Here is a 20,797-nt window from a genome sequence, read left to right as displayed (position 1 = left end):
GTGAACATACAAGTTCACTTCAACGTACAGCTTTTTTTCTTTCTTTTGTTTTATTAAATTTCTTTTTAGAGAGAGAGTATGAGCAGGGGAGAGGGGCAGAGGGAGAGAGAGGGAGGCACAGAAATCCGAAGCAGGCTCCGGGCTCTGAGCTGTCAGCACAGAGCCCGACGCAGGGCTTGAACTCACGAGCCGAGCCATGAAATCATGACTTGAGCCGAAGTCGGACGCTTACCCCACCGAGCCACCCAGGCGCCCCTTTCTTGTGTTTTTTGAGTGTGGCTGACACACAACATTGCATCAGTTTCAGATGTTTAGCGTGGTGACTTGACTTTTTCTCTTCATTCCTAAATTTTGTCAATTGTGGTAAAATACACCCAACGTGTATTTTGCCGTCTTAACCGTTTGCAAGTGTGTGCTTTGGTGGTGTTAAAGCACATTCATGAGGCCGTGCAACCGATTTCTAGAACCCCTACATCTGATCAATGCATGGTTTTGCATTCTCGCTAGACTTCTCACCATTCCCCTCACCTACCCCCCTTTCCCACCCATAAATCTCTTGGATGGAGGAACTGGAGGCCAGGTTTCCCAAGTTCCAGAGCAAGGTGCCCTGTTGACAATCTGGGTGGCAGATGCAGAGCCAGGCCAGCTTGCCCATGACCAGCCGGCGGGCCAGCCGGGCCGCCTGGACTTCCGGCAGTGGTGGCACTGCCGTCCTGGTTGGCTCCTGCGGGTCTGAGCTCTCTGCCCCAGGACAGGCCCCTGAGCAAGTCCTGGCAGCTCTCAGCTCCCACCCTACCCTGCAGGCTGGGGCTGCTCCGGTCACTGGGGAGGGCTGGCAGGAGGGATGAACTGAGGCTCCTCCCCGGCACGGGTGACTCAGGGAGGGCAGTCCTGGGCCCAGGAGTCCACTTTCACCCTAGGGCGTGGGGCAGTCTCCCCGGGTGCAGTGTCAGGTCCCTAATGCCTCCATCCCCCCAGCCACACACCCCCTGAACGAGCTGGCAGCGGCTGGAACAGGCACCTAGCAGTCAGCCTGCTCTCTGCCAGGTCTAAAATCCGCAGGCTGCCTCTCTGGGAAGGCCTAGCTCTCTTCCCCGGGGCTGGGGCCTGGCTCTGCTCCAGGGGGACCGGAGAAGACAAAGGAAGGCGAGGAGTGAAGGGCAGGTGGGGGACACACAGCCGTCAGGCCCTTCCTTCACAGCGCTGCCATTCCATCTTCCAGGCGGTTCTGCGTGTTCATACATGAGGAAGTTGAGGCTCGGAGGTCACCAGAAGTTACAGACTGGGGATAGTGCCAAGCCTGCCTCTCTTCCTCCTTCTCCTGGTTAGAAAGAAGTCATACGGTGGCTTTTTTGCAGATGGTGTGCTGGACACAGCCAATTGTCAGGTCCCGGAGGAGGTCCTGGGAGGTCTGTTCATAGACTGGGGGCCAGTCGCTGTGCATTCAGGCCTTGCTGTCTCCTGAGGGTGACAGACAGATGATCCACGAATGCCACAGGGACGGAAGGTGGGGGGAGGAATCTTGTCTGGGAGGTTGGGCGAGGGACACAGCAGGTGCCCTCAGTAGGTGCTCCCAAGGACCAGCTCTATCAGAGGAATACACTGAGGCAGTTCCCAGCTCAGAGGTGCACAAGACAGGGCAGAGGCCAGGCCCGAGGGAGATGCAGGGCCAGTCCTGAAGCTGGGATGCCACCTTTCGAGAACACGAGATTAGGGACAGAATGCGTGGGCTGGAACGCACCCTCTGGGGCAGAGTGGGCGAGAGCCAGGAGCCCAGGCCTGGGCCTAAATGCTGCAATAGTCAAGGAGAAAGGTGATGAGGCCAGAGGTGGCAGGCAGAGAGAAGGGGACAGTCCCTAGTCATCACCACGGCTAGGTTCCGGGATTTTAAAATTAAAAAAAAAAATTCTTTTTAGTTATTTTTTAATGTTTTATTTACTTTTAAGAGAGAGATAGAGACAGCATGAACAGGGGAGGGTCAGAGAAAGAGGGAGACACAGAACCTGAAGCAGGCTCCAGGCTCTGAGCTGTCAGCACAGAGCCTGACGGGGGGGGCTCAAACCCACGAACCATGAGATCATGACCTGAGCCAAAGTCGGACGCTTAACCGACTGAGCCACCCAGGCGACCCCCAAAATATTTTTAATGTTTATTTGTTTTTAAGAGAGAGAGAGAGACAGAGTGTGAACAGGGGAATGGAGGGAGGCAGAGAGAGAGACGGAGACACAGAATTCAAAGCAGGCTCCAGGCGCTGAGCTGTCAGCACAGAGCCCGACACGGGGCTCGAACTCATGAACTGTGAGATTGTGACCTGAGCCGAAGTTGGCGCTTAACCGACTGAGCCATCCAGACGCCCCTTAAAAATGTCAAATTTATTTATTTTGAGAGACTGAGACAGTGCAAGTGGGGGAGGGGCAGAGAGAGAGGGAGACAGAGAGAGTCCCAAGTAGCCTCTGCGTTGCCAGCATAGAGCCTGATGTGGGGCTCAAACCCATGAAACCTCAAGATCATGACTTGAGCAGAAATCAAGAGTTGGATGCTTACCCGACTGAGCCACCCAGGTGCCTCTGGGCTCTGGGATTTTCAAGTCCTGGCCACTCTCAAGCAGCAAGGACGCACATAGTCTCCAGCACGAGGGGAGACCGACTGGAGACATGGATAGTGCATGTTGGGTGGGAACACCAGCTTGAAGTCAGGCCCTACGAAGCATTTTGTCCTTCCAACAAACTTTCCTCTCTTCCCCATCAGGAGATGGGGAGGACAAACCAACAGGTACGGACGCCCACCACCTGCCAGGAGCTGCGTGGAGTGCCTCACAGACTTTATTTCGCAGGACGTCCTTTCCGAGGTGAGAAAACTGAGGTGCAAAGAGAGAAAGCAGATGGTCCCAGGCCAGCGGATTCAGGAAGTGGGTGCAGCCAGGGAGCCTGCTTCCCTTCCCCTGGCCGGGTGCCCGAAGTGCCACGCCCCATGGCTGCACACAGTGAGTCCCATGTCTAGGAGGCAAGAGACCCAGGTTCCGGCCCCAGCTCTGCCAGGAACTGGCCATGATAGGCGTTCTGGGGGAGTTTTTCCATCAGAGGAGGGTGAGCTGAAAGTCCCCAAGGGTTCAATGTAATGCTCTACGGTTTATGTCCTAAGGTTTATGCTTGTGAATGTGTGCGGGAAGGCATGAGGGTAGAGGGCACAGGGCATGTGGCGGCGGACAAGGAGGAACTCTCTGGACTGGGACCAAAGCTGCCTCTCTCTTGGGGCAGCTGGTCCCCTCGGCCCTGCACTCCCCACCCAGGGGATCAGGACAAACTCAAAGGGCTCAGAAAAACCAAGCAGGAAAGGAATTATCTGCCAGACCAGCTTCCCCACATGGCAGGAGGGAATGGAGGAGGGGGGGACAATGTCCTTAGCAGCCTGGAGCTTAGAGCTATGCAGGAGGTGGGGGGGACAGACGGCCAGGCTGGAGGGGACATGGGCAACTTTCTTTCTTTTTTAGTTTACTTTTTTATTTACTTTGAGAGAGAGAGAGTGAGCTGGGGAGGGGAAGAGAGAAAGAGAGAGAGAATCCCAAGCAGGCTACACACTGCCAGTGCGGAGCCCAATGCAGGGCTGGACCTCATGAATTGGGAGATCACGGCCTGAGGGGAAATCAAGAGTTGGACGCTTAACCAACTGAGCCACCCAGGCGCCCCAGTTTTGTTTCTTTGAACGAGAGTTCTGCTAGGGGGATAGAGCCAGGCTGCTTGCTGCCCCTGCTCCAGCCCCCCTGCATTCTGCACCCAGCCGGGTTCAGAGAAGTGGCTCCAGCTCCCTGCGGAGTGACCAAAGCGACCCAGGGACCCCCAGCCTCTATCTGCTCCTCTCCACTGTGCAGCCACTTCCTTTGGATTCCATTCAGCCAGGAAGGCCCCTCCTGCCCTTCTCCCCTCCCCTCTCCTCCCTGTGTTTAACATCTCTAGGCTCCAGGGTATCTTCTGATTTTTTTTTTTTAATGTTTATTTTTGAATATGAGAGAGACAGAGTGCGAGTACGGCGGGGCAGAGAGAGAGAGAGAGAGAGAGAGAGAGAGGGAGGGAGACACAGAATCCGAAGCAGGCTCATGGCCTGATGCAGGGCTCAAACCCATGAACCATGAGATGGTGACCTGAGCCGAAGTCGGGTGCTCAACCGACTGAGCCACCCAGGAGCCCCAAGGTATCTTCTGATTTCTTTCCCTCCTGTTGGGATGTTCCAAAATACTGAACACCCTTCCTCTCCCAGCTCCTTCTGGCAGCCTGGTGCAGACAAAGAACACTGGACTTGGGGGACTGGTGACAGACAATCTTGGATAAGTCGCTGTGGGGTTTTTAAAAAATATTTATTTATTTTTGAGGGAGAGAGAGAGCATGCAAGCAGGAGAAGGGTGGGGGTGGGGGGAACAGAAGATCCAAAGCAGGCTCTGTGCCAACAGCAGAGAGCGCGATGCCAGGCTCGAGCTCATGAACTAGGAGATCATGACGCGAGACGGAGTCAGACGCTTAATCGATTGAGCCACCCAGGCATCCAGAGTCACTGTGTTTGTCGCAACAGGAAGGAAAAGAACTGAACCTGAGTTTTTATCAGAAATTACCTTTGACCCCCTCCCTCTCCTCATGTAATTTCTTCCCTAGGCAAGACAATTCTTCATTCAAACTACCTCATGAATGTCCTCCATCTCTTCCTTTCCCCACTGTCCCTGCCCTCTGTGGCTCTGTGTCTGTTCCCTGGGATCCCTATCATCTGGCTGCCCTGCCTTGACCTCTTCGTTGGGTCTGTGTACACACCACTAAGTCCAGGTTGATCCTTACACCTCTCTCTCTCAATATCTCAGAGGCTCCCGGCACCTAGTTCTAACCAATAAGCTTGATTTCCCTGAGTGTGCCCTGCCTTCTCCAGCTATAGGCTCTTATTTATTTTTTTGAAGACTGGTTTAATGTTTCTTTATTTTGGAGAGCTATTATTTACTATTATTTATTTTGAGCTGTCAGCAGAGAGCCAACGCAGGGCTCGAACTCACAAACCGGGAGATCGTGAACTGAGCCAAAGTTGGACCTTTAACCAACTGAGCCACCCGGGCGCCCCCTAGAGGCTCTTGACCATGGTGAACACCTCCCGCCCTGGAAATGCTTCGCACCCTTCAAGTACCACCTCAAAAGCCATTTCCCCAGGGAGGCCTTTCCTCCCGTCCCCAAAGCTGTGACGTGTATCCTTGAGCTGAACTTTCATCTGTCCCAGCGAGTAACCCTACCAGACTGGGGGCTCCTCGAGAGCTAACATCCAGAGTAGTAGCGATGAGTTTTCTTAGAGATGAATCCTCTTAAATTTGGCACTCCCATCGGTAGTAAACGGGTAAGGATGGCACAGAATCCAAGGGATTGCAAACTGGTGACCCGTGAGCGAAATCTGATCCACGAGACTTCCACGACACGCTTTCTTTTCTTATTTGTGGTTCAATTCACATAACGTAAAATTAACCATTTTAAAGCGTCTAATTCAATGGCACTTAGTACACTCACGATATTGTGCAATCACCACCTTTCATGTTCCAAAACATTTCCTCATCGCCAAAGGAAACTCCATGCGCTTTAAGCGTCACTCATTTCTCCTTCCCTACAGCCTCTGGCACTAATCTGCTTTGCATCTCTTGGGATTTACCTACTTCACACAAAGGGAATGATACCACAGGGGGTCCTCTGCGTCTGGTTTATTACAGTTCGCGTGATTTTTTTGGAGGTTCATCCCCGCTGGAACAGGTGTCAGAAGTTCATTCCTTTTTATGGTTGAATAATATTCCACGCCATTGATATACCACAGTGTGTTTCTCCATGCATCAGTTGATGGGCAGTTTGGACTGTGTCCACCTTTGGCTATTGTGAAGAGTCCCGCAGTGATCATTGGTGTACAAATACTTGTTTGAGTCCCTGTTTTCAATTCTTTGGAATATACACCTAGAAGTGGAATTGATGGATCATTCGAGGACTCTGCTGAGCCTTTTGGGGAAGGGGCCTGCTTTAATGTTTTGAACCTGAATACCTTTAGGTGTTCATCTCTGTCTCTGTCTCCATCTCCTCTACTGTCTTACACCCATTTGACTCACATTGTCTGGCCCCTGAAGGCATCTGAATTTGCTGCCCCTGGAAGGCTCTGGCGGCAAAACAAAAAGGGAGGGAGAGAGAGAGAGAGAGAGAGAGAGATAGGAAAGAAATCTTAACGCCCAGCCCAGTCACTAACGAGCCGGAGCCCTTGGGTAAATCTCTCCAGATCTCGGAGTACCTTTTACTCAACCCAAAACGGGTAATAACGCTTACCGAAGAGGAGGCGGCGAGGATCTGGGAGATCTGGGAGGTGATGGACGGAACGCGCCTCTTCGGAAGCTGCCGAGTTCTGGAAGCGGAGAGGGACGGGCGAGGCCGCGAGGAGGAGGAGGAGCGGGGCTGGCTGGACGCCCTCTGGGGACGTGGGCCGCGCGGGGGCTGCCGACCCGCCGGGGGTGCGCGCGGCGCGGGGCGCAGCCGGCAGGGGGCTCGGGCGGCTCCGGAGCGCGGCGCCTCCGCGGGCCGCGGCCGGGGTGGCGCGGCGAGCCCGGGCGGGGCTCAGGTTGGCTGCCGGTGGGCGGGGGTTGCCCCGCGTCCCCGCCCCCCACATCCGGGGGCCCGGCCGGGCTCTGGGCTGGCGGCGCGCCGGTGAGTCAGGCCGGGTTTTCCCTCCGCCTCTGGGGCAGGCAGGCGAGCGCCACGGAGCGCGTCCCTCCCTCGCCAATCCGGCTCCGGCGCCTGCCCGCCCGGCCGCTCGCCCGGCCGCGTTTTCCAGGCGCCTGCCGCCTGGCCGCTCCGGCCCGGCTCGCATTCTCGCCTGGAGCCGGCGCTTGGAGGGAGGGTTCGAATCCGCGCGAGGGAACTGTCGCGCGCTAGGGGCGCGGAGCGGCGCCAGCATGGTGAGTGGGACACGGCGGGGGCCGGGGACGGGGCTTGGGGTGGCCGCGGAGGTCTCGCTTTCCCGGCGACCTTGGCCAAACCGCAGCCCTTCGCCCGCATGGTGCCGTCTGAGAAGTGGGCGGGGGTGGCAGGGTGCGGTGTGCGCCCAGGTGCCCCCTGCTTCCAGACGCTGAAGCACCGAGGCGCGGGACCAGGGACCGAGCGCGGCGCTCCTGTGGAGGGGCCGGCGGCAGGTTACGCTGCTCTCCGCAACCCCTGTGAATGTGCTCTCCCGGACCCCGGCGCCGCGGCCGGGGTGGGGCCCGCGCCCTTGGCGCGGGAGTCCGACCTGGGCTTCGGGTCCCCGGCTCGACCGCTCCAGGCAGGCCCCAGGGAGGAAGCAGCAACAGACGTCCCCTCTGGCCCCCCCAGGTAGCTTGCCGGACCTACGGCAGTTCTGGGGAGCCCACGCCCCTGTCACAGCCTTCCCTGGGCGGGGTGAGGAGTGGGGGCTTCCGTGGGGATGCCAACGTCGTCTGCTCCTCTACCTTCCCCACAAGACCCCTCTCTTGTCCCCTCCGCGATACCCCCATCCTGCTCCAGTCCCCTGCTCAGTAACGGCGGCAGCTGCCGGCTGCCAGGGATCACGACCTGTGGGGACGCTACCAGTTTTTGGCGGCTGGAGCACCAGCCCAGTCTGGCCACAACCTTAGCCAAAGAGAGGACCAGCCTGCGGCCAGGCCCCCCTCAGATCCCTGGCTGTGTCGGGAAAGAGGACTGGGACCCGTTGCCTCCCACCCGGCACCCAGTCCGTTAGTGCAGATTGGGGCTCTACTCGCTTGCACCTGCGGCTTAGCCCGGCTGACCTGCAACCTTGGCCCTCCGGTGCCCTCTCCCTGCCCAGCCAAGAAGGGAGTGGAGGCAGGAGGCCATCCTGGGCCCAGTGATCGGCCGCCTCCCAGGGCTCTCCTGGGCAGGGCTTCTCTGCCGGCTGGCTGAGTGTGGGTGTGCATGTGCTAGACTGTGAATGAATGCGGCCAGCCTGCTCCCGCCTCTAAAACCAGTACCTTCCAGGGCTCGGAGTCCCCATGCGGCGGTGTTTCCACTATTTCTCTTTGACCCAGGGTCGGGCGGGAAGAATTCCATGCTGAGGGGACTGGAGTCCGAATCTCTACCTGGTTGCCGATGCCCTTGAGAGAGGCAGGTGTGGGGGGCTGGGCGGACACACACGCAGCAATGTGTGTCCATGGAGGGGAACTGGTGACCTCTAGCCGGGACAGCAGTAGAGAGGGCTTTGCCCAGGGATTTGGAATTGTTCATCATTGTGGGATCTTGGGCAGCTGGCTTCTAGGCCTTTCTGGGCCTCAGGTTCCTTGCCTGCCCCCTTGTTGTGGAGGTGAGCTCAGACGATGAAATCAAAGGGCTCAGAAAAACTGTAGAGTGTACGCCTCTATGTGACTCTGTAGCGATACTGAGATACAGTCCTTTGGGGTTAGATGCCTGGCTTTGCCTCTTCAGGTGTCACAGTGTAACTAGGGTATGCCAGCCTCTCCCGTCGTCTCTGCCCGGGCCCCCCCTTACCCACTGCCCTCTTGTGGAGCTGGGACATTCCAGTCCAATTCTTCAGGGGCAGCTGCAGACACTCCCTCCAGCAAAGCTGATCCCCCCCAGCAGGTGGTAGGCCCTTCCCCTGGGGCCTGGGCTCTGGAGGGGCTAACCACAGCCAAGGCGGGACTCTGGAGCTCCCTGCCTGCCTGCTCCAGGATGCCCCACGCTAGAGGAGACTCACGGTGCGGTCAGGAAGGGCTTCCAAACCCAAGGAGCCGGTGTACTTTCTCCAGGGCAGCTGAACATGTCTTCAGGCACGTGCTTTCACCTCCTGGGCCCCGATTTCCTCTTCTGAAGTGGAGGATCTCAGTGTTCCCCACCTGTGGGTATCGTGAGGCCGTGGTAAGCCTTGTCAGGCTAACTAACGGACGCTGGGATGCTCCCCTGCATGTCCTGTCTCTGGTTCACGGTCAGCATGGTTCCCGAGCTTTATGTTCCTGTCTGCACCAACGGTTGATCCAAAAGAGATGCCCCTCTCTGTCCAGGGCTTCCAGTGCCGCTGGCTCATCTTGAGGCCAGGGGTTGGGAACAGGAGCTAAGGGGCCCTATTGGGGCCAGCTGCAGCCTGTGCAGAATATGGCCCAGCCCAAACCTAGCCACCGGGAGTTGGGGGGAGGGGCTCTCAGCTCTGTGAAGAGCTCTGAGCCGGCAAGCCCTTGGAGGCATTTGGAGGAGGCCCTGCCTTTTGCCCTGATGTTCCCATGGGGGTTGCAAGGCACTTGCTGTCTCTCCCTCCCACCTCTCTGCCCAGATCCTCTCCACTCCAGCCCGCACAGCTGCCCTGGCCTGATCAGGCCATTCCCTGGGCCTCCAAGCAACGGGGAAGGAATGCGTGTGTTGGGGGTGGGGTGGGGTGGGATAGACCCCTTTAGGAAAAGGGACTGTGCCCAGACTGAGACCTGGGCAGGGTGGAGCCTCCTAAAAGCCAGGGGCCTCAGCCCTGCTGGGAGAGCTGATAATACAGCCAGAGAAGTTACCTAGGAGGGGCGAAGGGTGGAGGGCGAGGGCCTTGGGGAAAGACAAAAGAAAGGGGCTGTCTGTGCCCCCCTTCATCCAGCTCCACAGCTGTTTCTAACTGCTCAAATCACACATGGAGGGAAGCCCCTCACCACACACACACACACACACACACGCACGCACGCACGCACTCCTTCATACCCTTTGCATCTAGCCTGGGGGCTGGGGAGGACAAGTGGGTTTTTGTGCTAGAGTAATGCTGGAGCATTCGTGTGTGTGTGTGTGTGTGTGTGTGTGTGTGTGTGTCCATGTGTCCCAGAAGATGCTCAATGCCGCAAAGGTGACCTTGTGTATGACTGTGTCTGCTGTAGATGTGACTGTCCGTGCTGTATCCTGTCATATAGGAACCACTGTGCTTCTGGCTTCAGTGACTAGATTGCAGTTTGTATGTGGGGTATGCGCTTTTGTGGTCCATGGCTGCCTCTGGTTCAAGGACCCTTCGCCTTGAACCTGGGACCATTTGTAGGGAACATGGGGTGCTGGTTATCTCTCCCTGAGATGGGAAGTAAGGATCTGCCCAGGGGAAGGTGACACGGTGTGTATTTGGGGTGAGGTGGACATGTTTGGCACCACTGCCACCCCCACCCTGACCCCCATGCTTGCACTGGGCTTATGGTTCATGAGACCTTTCACTTCCATTGTCTCTGTGACAGAAACCCAAAGGGGAGCCAGGGCAGACAGTCTTTCCCCACTTCAGAGATGGGGAAACTGAGGCATGTCAAAGGGCTATGAGATAGTGTCTGGGGTCCCCATGGAAGGCGAGTGTGAGGACAGGACTGGAGACCAGGTTCTTTGCTGTCTGCCTTCCTGAGAAGCAGTGACAAGAGTGAAGTGTGTTCATGGTAAGGAGGTGTCAGTCAGATTGGGAGGCAGGATACTTTGTGTTCTATTTCTTTCTTTCTTTCTTTTTTTTTTTTTTAATTTCTAGGAGAGAGAGAGAGAGATAGCGTGAGCAGGGGAGGGTCAGAGAGAGAGGGAGACACAGACTCCGAAACAGGCTCCAGGCTCTGAGCCGGCAGTCTGCACAGAGCCCAACGCGGGGCTCAAACCCACGAACTGCGAGATCATGACCTAAGCGAAAGTCAGACGCTTAACCAACTAAGCCACCCAGGTGCCCCTGTGTTCTATTTATTTCTGAGAGAGCACGGTGGGGGAGGGGCAGAGAGAGAAGGACAGAGGATATGAAGTGGGCTCTGCGCTGACAGAAGCGAGCCCGATGTGGGGCCTGAACTCCCAAACCTCAAGATCATGAACTGAGCCAAAGTCGGACGCTCAACCGACTGAGCCACCCAGGCACCCCAAGGATACTTCAATTCTTACTCTTTGGGCTGTGGATACCATCCTGGGCCCCCACTACACATTCAACAGCATCCTGTTGGGGTCACGGGCATCTCAGCCTGACCCGCTCTGTGACCCTGGGCAAGCCACTTCACCTCCAGGAGCCCCAGTGCCCTTACCTTAAAAAGGGGACAATGGCTGTATCACGGGATTGCGTAAGATCCCCTTTGCAGGGCTATGTCACCGTCGGTGGCCAGCACCTCTGATTCCTTACATGGATGTGTCCTCTGACCCTGTGTGCCCTGTGTCATCCTCAGAGGTTATTAGCTGAGCCCTCCCTCTCCCGGAGAGCTTTTTCTCCCACGAATACAAAACCTGGAAATGGTTGAGGAAGATGGAGCCTCCTAACAACCATTGTTTCAGGTGGGAGGGGGTGTCCCGGAAGCATATTGGGTGGGTGGGGGGCGCTTAGCTGCCACATGCCTGCTGGGTGTCTTCAGGTGGATGGGAGCAGCTGCTGGGGAGCAGGAGGCAGAGAAGGTGATGTCTGCTCATTCATCAGGTCCTTTCTGAGTATCCACCGTGTGCCTGGCCCTGGGCTGGATAGGGGGGATCCAGTGGGGTGGTAGGGCCAGGCCCCACCCTCCAGGGTGCGGATCTCAGCCCAGGTGGGAACTGGGTCCCTAACCTGGTCTCTGGGCCGCCTGCCTGGGGAGGTCATCTCTGAGCAGCTGAGCCCGGCTTCAACCAGCCTGTGTTGACCCTGGCTGTGGGCCAGGCCCCAAGCTGGACTCTATGTGCTGCTATCTCAGCCCATCCTCCCAGCATCTCTGAGTGATAAGACTTGCCGCCGTGGCCATTGTCTGCGTGAGGAAGCTAGCGACTATGACTACGTGTGACTGGCCCCACACCAGGTCAACACTTGGGACCCCCACCCGCCTGGTGGTGGGGCTTTGGAGTGGGAGCATATGCAGGGGCTGGTGGGGGCTCCCGCTGCCCCTTCCCCTGGCCCCCCCCCTGCACTGCCCCTATGACTACACGAACACCTGTTCCGGAAACTGTGGCCATTGTTACCACCATCCTTCCTCCCTTCAGGCCCTTCCTGTTTGTATCCCTCCCACCACAGCCCCCCAACCCCACCCGTGCCCGCTGCTTTGCTCAGGGGAACTCTGACCCACTGCAGGAAGAGGGGCTCAACTGGGTTTTCCCCCTCCCCAGAGAAAAAGAAGGGATGGAGAATCATAAGCCACTGGCCCTGGTTCCCTGTGCCCTCTGCCCACCCCACCCCCCAGACTGGGTGAGGAGCCTGGTAGGAGAGTGAACAATGTCAGAGCCTGGACAGAGCCTGGGTCTGCAGCTGGCCCAGTCCTGGGAGGGGCCCCATCCTGCCGCTTTGGGCCTGTTCCCCTCTGTCCCCCGGTCACACCGGCCCCTATAGCTGGTGCACCAAGCAGATGACTTTGGGGCCCTTTCTCTTGCCATCCTACGAGTCCTGTCCTGGATTTTTTCCCCCAGGAACCATATCTGCCTCCTGGGCCTGGGCCAGGCAGGTGGCTGACATAGGCAAGAAGCAGGTTTTAGAGTATTGGGGAGGTTAGGCCGGAAGTGCCTACCTGCCCCTGACGGAGCCTCCCAATCCCCAGAAGCAGCTGCCTGTGCCCTGCTGAAAGTTCATGGCCACAGCCCCGGGCCCTGCTGGCATTGCCATGGGCAGCGTGGGTAGCCTGTTGGAACGGCAGGACTTGTCCCCGGAAGAGCTACGGGCAGCACTCGCGGGGTCCCGGGGTTCCCGCCAGCCAGATGGGCTCCTCCGGAAGGGCTTGGGCCAGCGTGAGCTCCTCAGTTACCTGCACCTCCCCAAGAAGGACGGCAAGACCGCCAAGCGCGCCCCTCGGTCGGAGACCGCTGACTACACCACCCTCTACTACCGGGAGCATCCTCGAGCCGGTGACTTCAGCAAGACTTCGCTGCCTGAGCGGGGTCGCTTTGATAAGGTGCATCTCTGCCCGCCCCCCTCCCCCAGTGTTGGAGGGTAGGGATGGGGAGCTTGGGGCCTCCTTGGAGATGCTCGGATGGGGCTGGGACATGAAAATCCAGCTACAGGCTGGCCTGAGGCTTTGGTCACTGGTCACCGCCTCCAGGTGACACGCACCCCAGGTTCTCAGAGAGGATCCTGGGGGCTGTGGGAGCATTGGAGGGCAGAGCTGAGGTCAGCCCAGGGCCTCAAAGCTGCCCTTTCCTCCCGACAGTGCCGCATTCGCCCGTCAGTGTTCAAGCCCGTGGCGGGCGCTGGGAAAGGCTTCCTGTCCATGCAGAGCCTGGCAGCCCACAAGGGCCAGAAGCTGTGGCGCAGCAACGGCAGCCTGCACACGCTGGCCTGCCACCCACCCCTGAGCCCTGGGCCCCGGACCAGCCAGGCGCAGGCCCGTGCCCAGCTGTTGCATGCGCTCAGCCTGGACGAGGGTGGCCCCGAGCCGGAGCCCAGCCTGTCTGACTCCTCCAGCGGGGGCAGCTTTGGACGCAGCCCTGGCACCGGTCCCGGCCCCTTCAGCTCCTCTTTGGGCCACATTAACCACCTCGGGGGCTCCCTGGACCGGGCCTCCCGGGTCCCCAAGGAGGCTGGGCCTCTGGCGATGCTGAGCTGCCTGCCCGAGCCACCGCCCCCCTATGAGTTCTCCTGCCCCACCGAGGAGGTGGTGGCCCTGCTCCCCGACACCTGTGAGGATCTCAAGAGGGGCCTCGGTGATGAGGACGGCTCCAACCCCTTCACACAGGTGAGGGCTCGCCCTGCTCTGGGGTCCTGTTCTGTCCCTTGGCATTGGAGTACAGGACACACAGAAGGGTCCTCAGCCAGCTGACCCATGTCGCTCTGGGCACAAGAGAGTAAGGAAGATGGAGGTGGTTCAGTCGCCCAGCCCCCATCGTATGGGAATGTCATGGCAGTGGTGACCCGCCCTTGCTAGGAGTTGCTTGTAAGGGAGGAAGAGAGACTCCCTGGGCGGGCACTTCACCTCCAGGCACAGCTGGAGTGTTGTGGAGGGGGCTTGGCCGTGTGAGCGCCTGGCAGTTGGTGTCCAGGAGCGGGGGGAGCCGCGTGTGGGATATCCCCGCATGGCAGGCGCCTCGTCCCCTGGCAGGTGCTGGAGGAGCGCCAGCGGCTGTGGCTGTCCGAGCTGAAGCGCCTGTACGTGGAGAGGCTGCACGAGGTGGCTCAGAAGGCAGAGCGCAGTGAGCGCAACCTCCAGCTACAGCTATTCATGGCCCAGCAGGAGCAGCGGCGGCTGCGCAAAGAGCTCCGGGCGCAGCAGGGCCTGGGCCCTGAGCCTCGGCCCCCCGGCGCCCTCCCGGACGCTGACCCTAACACCCGACCGGAGGAGGAAGCCCGATGGGAGGTGAGACATCGGGCACCCAGAGACTTTTTACGTCCCCTTTGCCGCCTGCGGTCACCCCCATCTTCTTACCCACTTTGATTGGCTCTTGCCCATCCTGCCCCCCCCCCCCCAGGTGTGCCAGAAGACAGCGGAGATTAGCCTCCTGAAGCAGCAGCTGCGGGAGGCTCAGGCCGAGCTGGCGCAGAAGCTGGCCGAGATCTTCAGCCTCAAGACGCAACTTCGGGGCAGCCGGGCGCAGGCGCAGGCCCAGGACGCAGAGCTGGCCCAGCTGCGCGAGGCCGTGCGGAGCCTGCAGGAACAGGGCCCTCGGGAGGAAGCCCCCGGCGGCTGCGAGACCGACGACTGCAAGAGCAGGGGGCTGCTGGGGGAGGCGGGCGGCAGCAGCGAGGCCGGCAGTGGCGCAGGGGGCGCCGAGCAGCTGCGCGCGCAGCTGGTGCAGGAGCGGCTCCGCGCCCAGGAGCAGGCGCTGTGCTTCGAGCGGGAGCGGCGGACGTGGCAGGAGGAGAAGGAAAGGGTGCTGCGCTACCAGCGGGAGATCCAAGGAGGCTACCTGGACATGTACCGCCGCAACCAGGCGCTGGAACAAGAGCTGCGGGCGCTGCGGGAGCCCCCGGCGCCCTGGAGTCCTCGGCTGGAGTCCTCCAAGATCTGAGGCCAGGGCGTGAGCGGGCTGCGGAAGCACCGCCAGGAAACGGCTTGGACGAGCCCGCGCTGAGAGGGCCGGCTCCTTCCTTACACTGGTCGGGGGCCGGGGCTGCTGAGGCCGGTCAGGTGTGGGGAGGCCACCGAGAGGAGGGGTCCAGCGCTGCCGTGGGCTGGATAGGGTGCCCTCCCGGCAGAGGAGCACCGCGGCAGGGCCCGGCCCTGCTCCCTGGAGTAGAAGTGGCCCAGAGGAGGAGGCTGGGGAACCGAGAGCCCGTGATGCAGAAGGGCGGGCGTGAAGGAGGGAGGCTGGGACGGGAACATCGGCCTCCAGAATAAAACCACATTTTCTACAAGGGGTTCCCGGCTGATACGCTGGGCCTGGGCCTGGCTTGGGTCCAGAGGATTGTGGATGGTTGGGGTTGGGAGACCTTTACCCAGGCCGTATGTAGCGCCTTCCACGGTCATGGTCTGTGGGAGGCCGTGCCCCGCGCCTGTGTGCGCAGCTGATGGGCATGTGTGTTGAAGCGCGGAGGAATCCAGGCCCTAGCACCACTCGGTTCCTTAGCTGCCGTGTGGGCTGAAATTCCTTTCTTCGGCACCAGTGGGATTTTTCAGAAGGAACAAAGCCAGAGAAGCCAGAAAAACAAAAGGACAAGTCAACCAAGGAAGGCATTGCTAGAACATTCTCTTGGTAGGAAGTCTGGGCCGCAGGCATCCAGACCCCTGTTGGGTTTGGGGCCGGCCTAAGACAGCTTCCCCCAGAGCACGCAAAGGCTCCCACAGGGGCCTGCCCCTCCCAGAACGCACCTCCCATATTTCTGTCTGACTATGGAGCACCCCTACCACCCCTAGGGATGGGAGGCCCTGGGAAGGTAGAGGAGACCGAAAATTTGTGGGTGGGTTACTTGGTGAAGGACCTGTACCACCGCAGGGAAGGTGGCCTTTTCCCTGCAGGCAGTGGAAGGCCCTCGAATATTTTTAAGCAAGGTGAGATGTGATTTGATTTGTATTTTGGAAAGCTCTGCCCTGAGAGGAAGGAGACCTCCCCCTCCAGCCCTGCACGGGGCTCCCTGACCCTTGGGCTCAGCTCCCTAAAGCCCACCCTCACATCTGGCTTCCCCTGTGGGCTTTTGCTCCCTCCTGGGTAGGTGGCCTGGCTCACAGACCCAGACCCGAGCTGCCATGTAGGCGGTCCTTCCCCACTCCCTGCAGTCAAGATCAGCGTCCATATGCTGTCGTGCATTGAGGACTTCCTGTCTGTTAGGCCTTCAGGGCTTGGGGGCTCAGGGTTGAGTTAGATGTGCTTCCTGCGCACAGACCTCTTGGCCTCCCAGTGCCTGCCCTGATGGGGCAGCAGCGTCCTCTGGCGTGGTCTCTGCAGAAGCCCCAGTTTGCTCCCTTCGGCCATGATTCCCCACTTCCCAGGCCGCCTGTCAGGCCCCAGCATGTGGGTCCTGGTGGTGAGTGGATTTGTTGTGCAGGGGCACCTACGGGGCTACGGAGTATGAGCCGGTGTGCCCCACCTTTTTAGGGTGGAGAATGGGGTGTGTGCGTTGTCTGCCGTGCAGATGGTGTGTTTATGGCCGTGTAAGTGGCAGGTGTGTGTAGAGCTGTCTTGTGGGTGGTGGGTGTGTCTGGGGGGTGTGTCTGGGGCCCCTGGGTTGGAGGCCAGGAGGGCTGTTTCCTGGCCACTCCCTTCTGCCCCATTTCTTCCTGCCAGTCCCTGCTCCTCTTGGCTCTGGACAGGCTTGGGTAGAGCCTGTGGCCAGGGCAGACCCCTGTGCCTAGATCCTCTGCTGGGCTGGGGGGCGGGCGCGGACAAGGAGCACCCAACTTAGGCAGGCCAGTCTCCCACAGGCCTTGGAACCCATTTCAGACTTCTCCAAACTGAAGTCTCTGGGCCAGTGACCCTCCAGATGCCCCCTCTCCTCCCCCCTCCCCAGCAGGGCAAGGTGCTGACCTGAAACCTGGGTCGCTCCCTCCCCACAGCCTGGAGCTGGGCAGGCTGGGTGCCCAGGTGCCCCACAGTGGCTGGGGTCCACCTTTCTGTGAACCATCTCTGAAGGACAGCTCTCCACCCTGCAATTAGAGAGCTGGGCCGGCCAGTACAGCCAGCGGGGAGTGGGTGGGCGGTACCAAAACTTGGCAGGTGTGCCAGAAACCAGGGCCAGACCCAGATGCAGGGGGAGGGCACGAGGGAGCTGAGGCTGGGGTGGCTCCGAGGGAACCGGATCCCCGTGAGCTCATCCCTGCTGGGCAAACCAGTTCCCTGGTCCCCAAGCCGGCTGGGTGGCTCCACGACCAGCTGGTCACAGGAGCCACTGCAGTGGCTACGGCTTTGGAGCAGCCCCTCCCTCCTGCGCCTGGCAGGCCCCTTAGCTCGCCAGCTGCCCAGAGGCCCCTCTCCCCTGGCACAGTAGGCCCAAGCAGCCAGTTCTCCAGAACCGAGGCGAGCTCCCCACCCTGGGCTCCTTGCCCCTGCTCCCTTCTGTTCTCAGCTCAGATAGTGTCACATCTTCCAATCTCTCCCTGGGCCCCCTCAGCCTATTGCTTGAGGCCTCTGACAGCCTGGTCTCCACAGAGCCCTGGATAGTGGTCACCCTTTCTGACCCCATCAGCCCCTCGCAGCGCCTCTGAGCTCTCGTCCTCCAGCCAGAGGCTCCTCACAGCGCCCAGATATTGTTTCCTCAGCAAAGCCTTCCCTGAATTCATGCCCTGCCCCGCCTGGGCAGTCTCCCCCCCCCCCCCCCCCCGTCCCTGTGCCTACAGACCCCTACTTCTGCTGACTTTGTTGGTCTCTCCATGGGGCCATGGGCACTGCCAGGCAAGGTGTGTCTTCTGTTTTTGTCCCCAGAGACCGCTCTGGCTCCAGCCCAGAAGGCACTGGAGGGTTTTGGAGTCCAGAGGAACCAGACCTCTCCCTGGCTGTCATGGGTTCAAGGTGGGGGTGAAGTGGAGTAGATGGGGAAGTGTCCTGCTCTGAGTGTTCATTCACCATTCACGGACACCAAGCACTGGGGCTGTAGAGCCAGTCCCCATTCACTGCCCAGGGAGGTACTGCGTGCCATCGTGGCCAATGACCCTGCCCCCATGACCTTTCCCTGTGGCTGGGTGAGGGAGACAGCACACACATCTGTCCTTGGTAGTGACTGGACCAAAATAGCGCAGACATATACATCGCGGTGGCCAGTCAGCAGGGCATGGAGAAGTAAATTTCTCAGACCGGGTATTATAGGTATTAGGGAGCCTTTCTCCAAAGAGGAAGTGTGCCCCATGGTGACAATTCAGATTGCATAACTCACTGCCCTAGTGGGCGGGGCTTAGCTCTCTATGGATTAGGAAAAGAAAAAGAAATGTGCTATTTCTTGCAACAAAGCGAAAGGTGAGGCATAAGTGCTGAGGAGTTCAGAGGAAAGCTGGCTCACTTTTCACTGCATGTGATGAGAGGTGTGTATTTGACTGTACTTTGAGCCTGACCTTGGCAAGGTCCTTATATGGTCCAGTTCTGGCAAGATTGCTGCTAAGTTTAGCCAGAAACCCCCTTCATCCACATATGACGATGTTCCTTATGTAATCTCCCACCATCCCCAGGCAACGGCTGGCCTGCCTTCAGCGACTCCTGTGAGGTGCATTTAGCCAGACTCTGCCTCTGGACCCCAGAGGTTTTCTCTCAGTAATTTTTCATCCACTGACCCACCCCCACCTGCTCCTTGGCTGTAAATTCCACTTTTCCTTGTCGTATTTGGAGTTGAGACCACTCTCTGTCCCCTGCTACAAAACTCACATTGCCATAGCCTCTCTTGAATAAAGTCTTCCTTCCCAAACTCTTTGACAAGGGTCATGAGTAATTTTTCTTTAGCAAGGATAAACTTCTCTGAGGAAGGGAAATTGGGAGGATTTCCTCAGGAGCCGGGTGGGATGAGAACATCCAGGATTGGCCTGGAATTGGACAAAGAGAGGTGTGGGGCAGGTCCAAGGGATGGTCCTGTCTGGAAGGGCCTAAGGGGAGGCAGGTCAGCCCCTGGTGCGCCTGGTAAGTTGGCAGAGGAGGACTGTGAGTGGGTCCCTCAGGCAGCCAAGGGGGAGGGCTGGAACTGGGACTAGCTTTACGTGTGTGTGACCTGTGTTGTCACTCCAGACCACACTCAGAAGGGCCCTGCGCTTGGTGCAATGCTCTCCTGTTGCCATCTTGAACTATTTACTGATGTTTGAACAAGGAGCCCTACGTTTCCATCTTGGTGCAGAGCCTACGGATGAAGCAGCTGCTTTGGGGCTGAACCAAGCCCTCGCAAGGAAGGGCAGCAAGAGAGAGAAGGCGCAGGGGACTGGCTGGGTGCCACCTGGAGGATGGAAGGAAGAGACGGCCTGAGCAGGTAACTTGAGCTCCACGGGCTGAGGCCTGATGCTCCCACGTTCCACACAGGGCAGGCAGGGTCTGCATCACCTGTTATTGCCCTCAGCCCAGCTCGCAGAAGAGGATCCATCTTTTCTTAGCTTGGCCTTCCAGGGCTCACTCTGAGAGGCAAGGAAGGCTGTATTTTCAGAAGAACACGCGGGGTATTGTCTTATCCAAGAACTTTTTTCTTTTTTTAAAAAAAGTTTATTTAGAGAGAGAGAAAGAGCAAAAGTCTGAGCAAGCATGAGCATGAGTGGGGGCAGGGGCAGAAAGAGAGGGAAAGAGAATCCCGAGCAGGCTCCTCACGGAGCCCAATGTGGCGCTCAATCCCATGAACCAAGAGATCATGACCTGAGCCAAAATCAAGAGTAGGATGCTTGACTCACTAAGCCACCCAGGCATCCCTCCCCACCCATTTTTTTTTTTAAATTTTTTTAATGTTTTATTTATTTCTAGGAGAGAGAGAGATATTGCGTGTTTTGGTGTGTTTTAGAGAGAGTGTGATTCATATTCTGAATCAGGTTCCAGGCTCTGAGCTGGCAGTCAGCACAGAGCCCGACGCGGGGCTTGAACCCACAAACCGCGAGATCATGACCTAAGCGAAAGTCGGACGCTTAACCGACTAAGCCACCCAGGCGCCCCTCCTCCCCACCCATTTTTTAAAAGATTTATTTAGTGTGCTCTTTGTGTATCTGGTCCCTCTCTCCTCCAGCATTTTTAAGGTATAATTTACATACAGGAAAATGCTTAGTTTTTATAGTTTTTATTTGTTTATTATTTATTAACATTTTTAAATGTTTATTTTTGAGAGCAAGCAAGCAGGGGAGGGACAGAGAGAGAGGGAGACAGAGAGATACCACAGAGCCTGACACGGGGCTCGAATTGAGGAACTGTGAGATCATGACCTGAGCTGAAATCAAGAGTCAGACGTGCTTAACTGAGACACTCAGGTGCCCCAAGACTGCAGTTTTGTTTTGTTTTTTTTTAATTTTTTTTAAATATTTTTTTATTTATTTCTAGGAGAGAGAGAGAGACAGCGTGAGCAGGGGAGGGTCAGAGAGAGAGGGAGTCACAGACTGAAACAGGCTCCAGGCTCTGAGCTGGCAGTCAGCACAGAGCCCGACGCGGGGCTCGAACCCACGAACCGCGAGATCATGACCTAAGCGAAAGTCGGACGCTTAACCGACTAAGCCACCCAGGCGCCCCAAGACTGCAGTTTTTAGAGCTTTGGCAAATGCAGAAAGTCGCATAACCAACACTACAATCAAGATACAGAATAGTTCCGTTATCCCCCCGCCCACCCCAAATTTCTGTATCTCCTAGTCAGCCCTCTCCCATCCTCAGCAACCAGTGGTCTGCTACCTCAATAATCTTGCTTTTATTTTTTTCCCTTTTTGTGACCAGTGTATAATCCCACCGCATATCAGAACATATTACAAAGTAGAAACTAAAACAATATGACATTGGTGTAAAAATAATACATCTCAGTGGAAGGAATGAAGAGCCAGAAATAGATTCCATTCGGTAGAAAATCT

At 58.0% G+C, this 20,797-nt stretch overlaps 1 protein-coding gene and 1 long non-coding RNA gene across 3 annotated transcripts; one reads left to right on the top strand and one right to left on the bottom strand.

Annotated features, from left to right (window-relative positions):
- Nucleotides 1-4,522: 4,522 nt before the first annotated feature.
- On the bottom strand, nucleotides 4,523-6,539 carry LOC120246964. The gene is made up of 3 exons (XR_005532196.1): nucleotides 6,321-6,539; nucleotides 5,261-6,156; nucleotides 4,523-4,545 (listed from the first exon to the last, which is right to left on the bottom strand). It is a non-coding gene; the product is annotated as an uncharacterized LOC120246964 (long non-coding RNA).
- Nucleotides 6,540-6,724: 185 nt separating this feature from the next.
- N4BP3 (NEDD4 binding protein 3) lies at nucleotides 6,725-18,696 on the top strand. 2 transcript variants are annotated; one of them, XM_039254652.1, is made up of 5 exons: nucleotides 6,725-6,946; nucleotides 12,476-12,823; nucleotides 13,079-13,603; nucleotides 13,967-14,221; nucleotides 14,334-18,696. In XM_039254652.1, the coding sequence occupies exons 2-5, from the start codon at nucleotides 12,503-12,505 to the stop codon at nucleotides 14,871-14,873; spliced, it is 1,641 nt and encodes a 546-aa protein (XP_039110583.1). In that variant the 5' UTR covers nucleotides 6,725-6,946; nucleotides 12,476-12,502; the 3' UTR covers nucleotides 14,874-18,696. The 2 variants fall into 2 exon arrangements, with proteins under 2 accessions (XP_039110583.1, XP_039110582.1); XM_039254651.1 differs by having other exon boundaries at nucleotides 12,473-12,823.
- The last annotated feature ends 2,101 nt before the right edge of the window (nucleotides 18,697-20,797 follow it).

The sequence above is a fragment of the Hyaena hyaena genome, unplaced genomic scaffold (assembly GCF_003009895.1).
Source record: "Hyaena hyaena isolate Hyena2069 unplaced genomic scaffold, ASM300989v1 scaffold_499, whole genome shotgun sequence".
Taxonomy (NCBI): Eukaryota; Metazoa; Chordata; class Mammalia; order Carnivora; family Hyaenidae; genus Hyaena; species Hyaena hyaena.
This window is presented reverse-complemented; position numbering and strand designations above follow the sequence as displayed.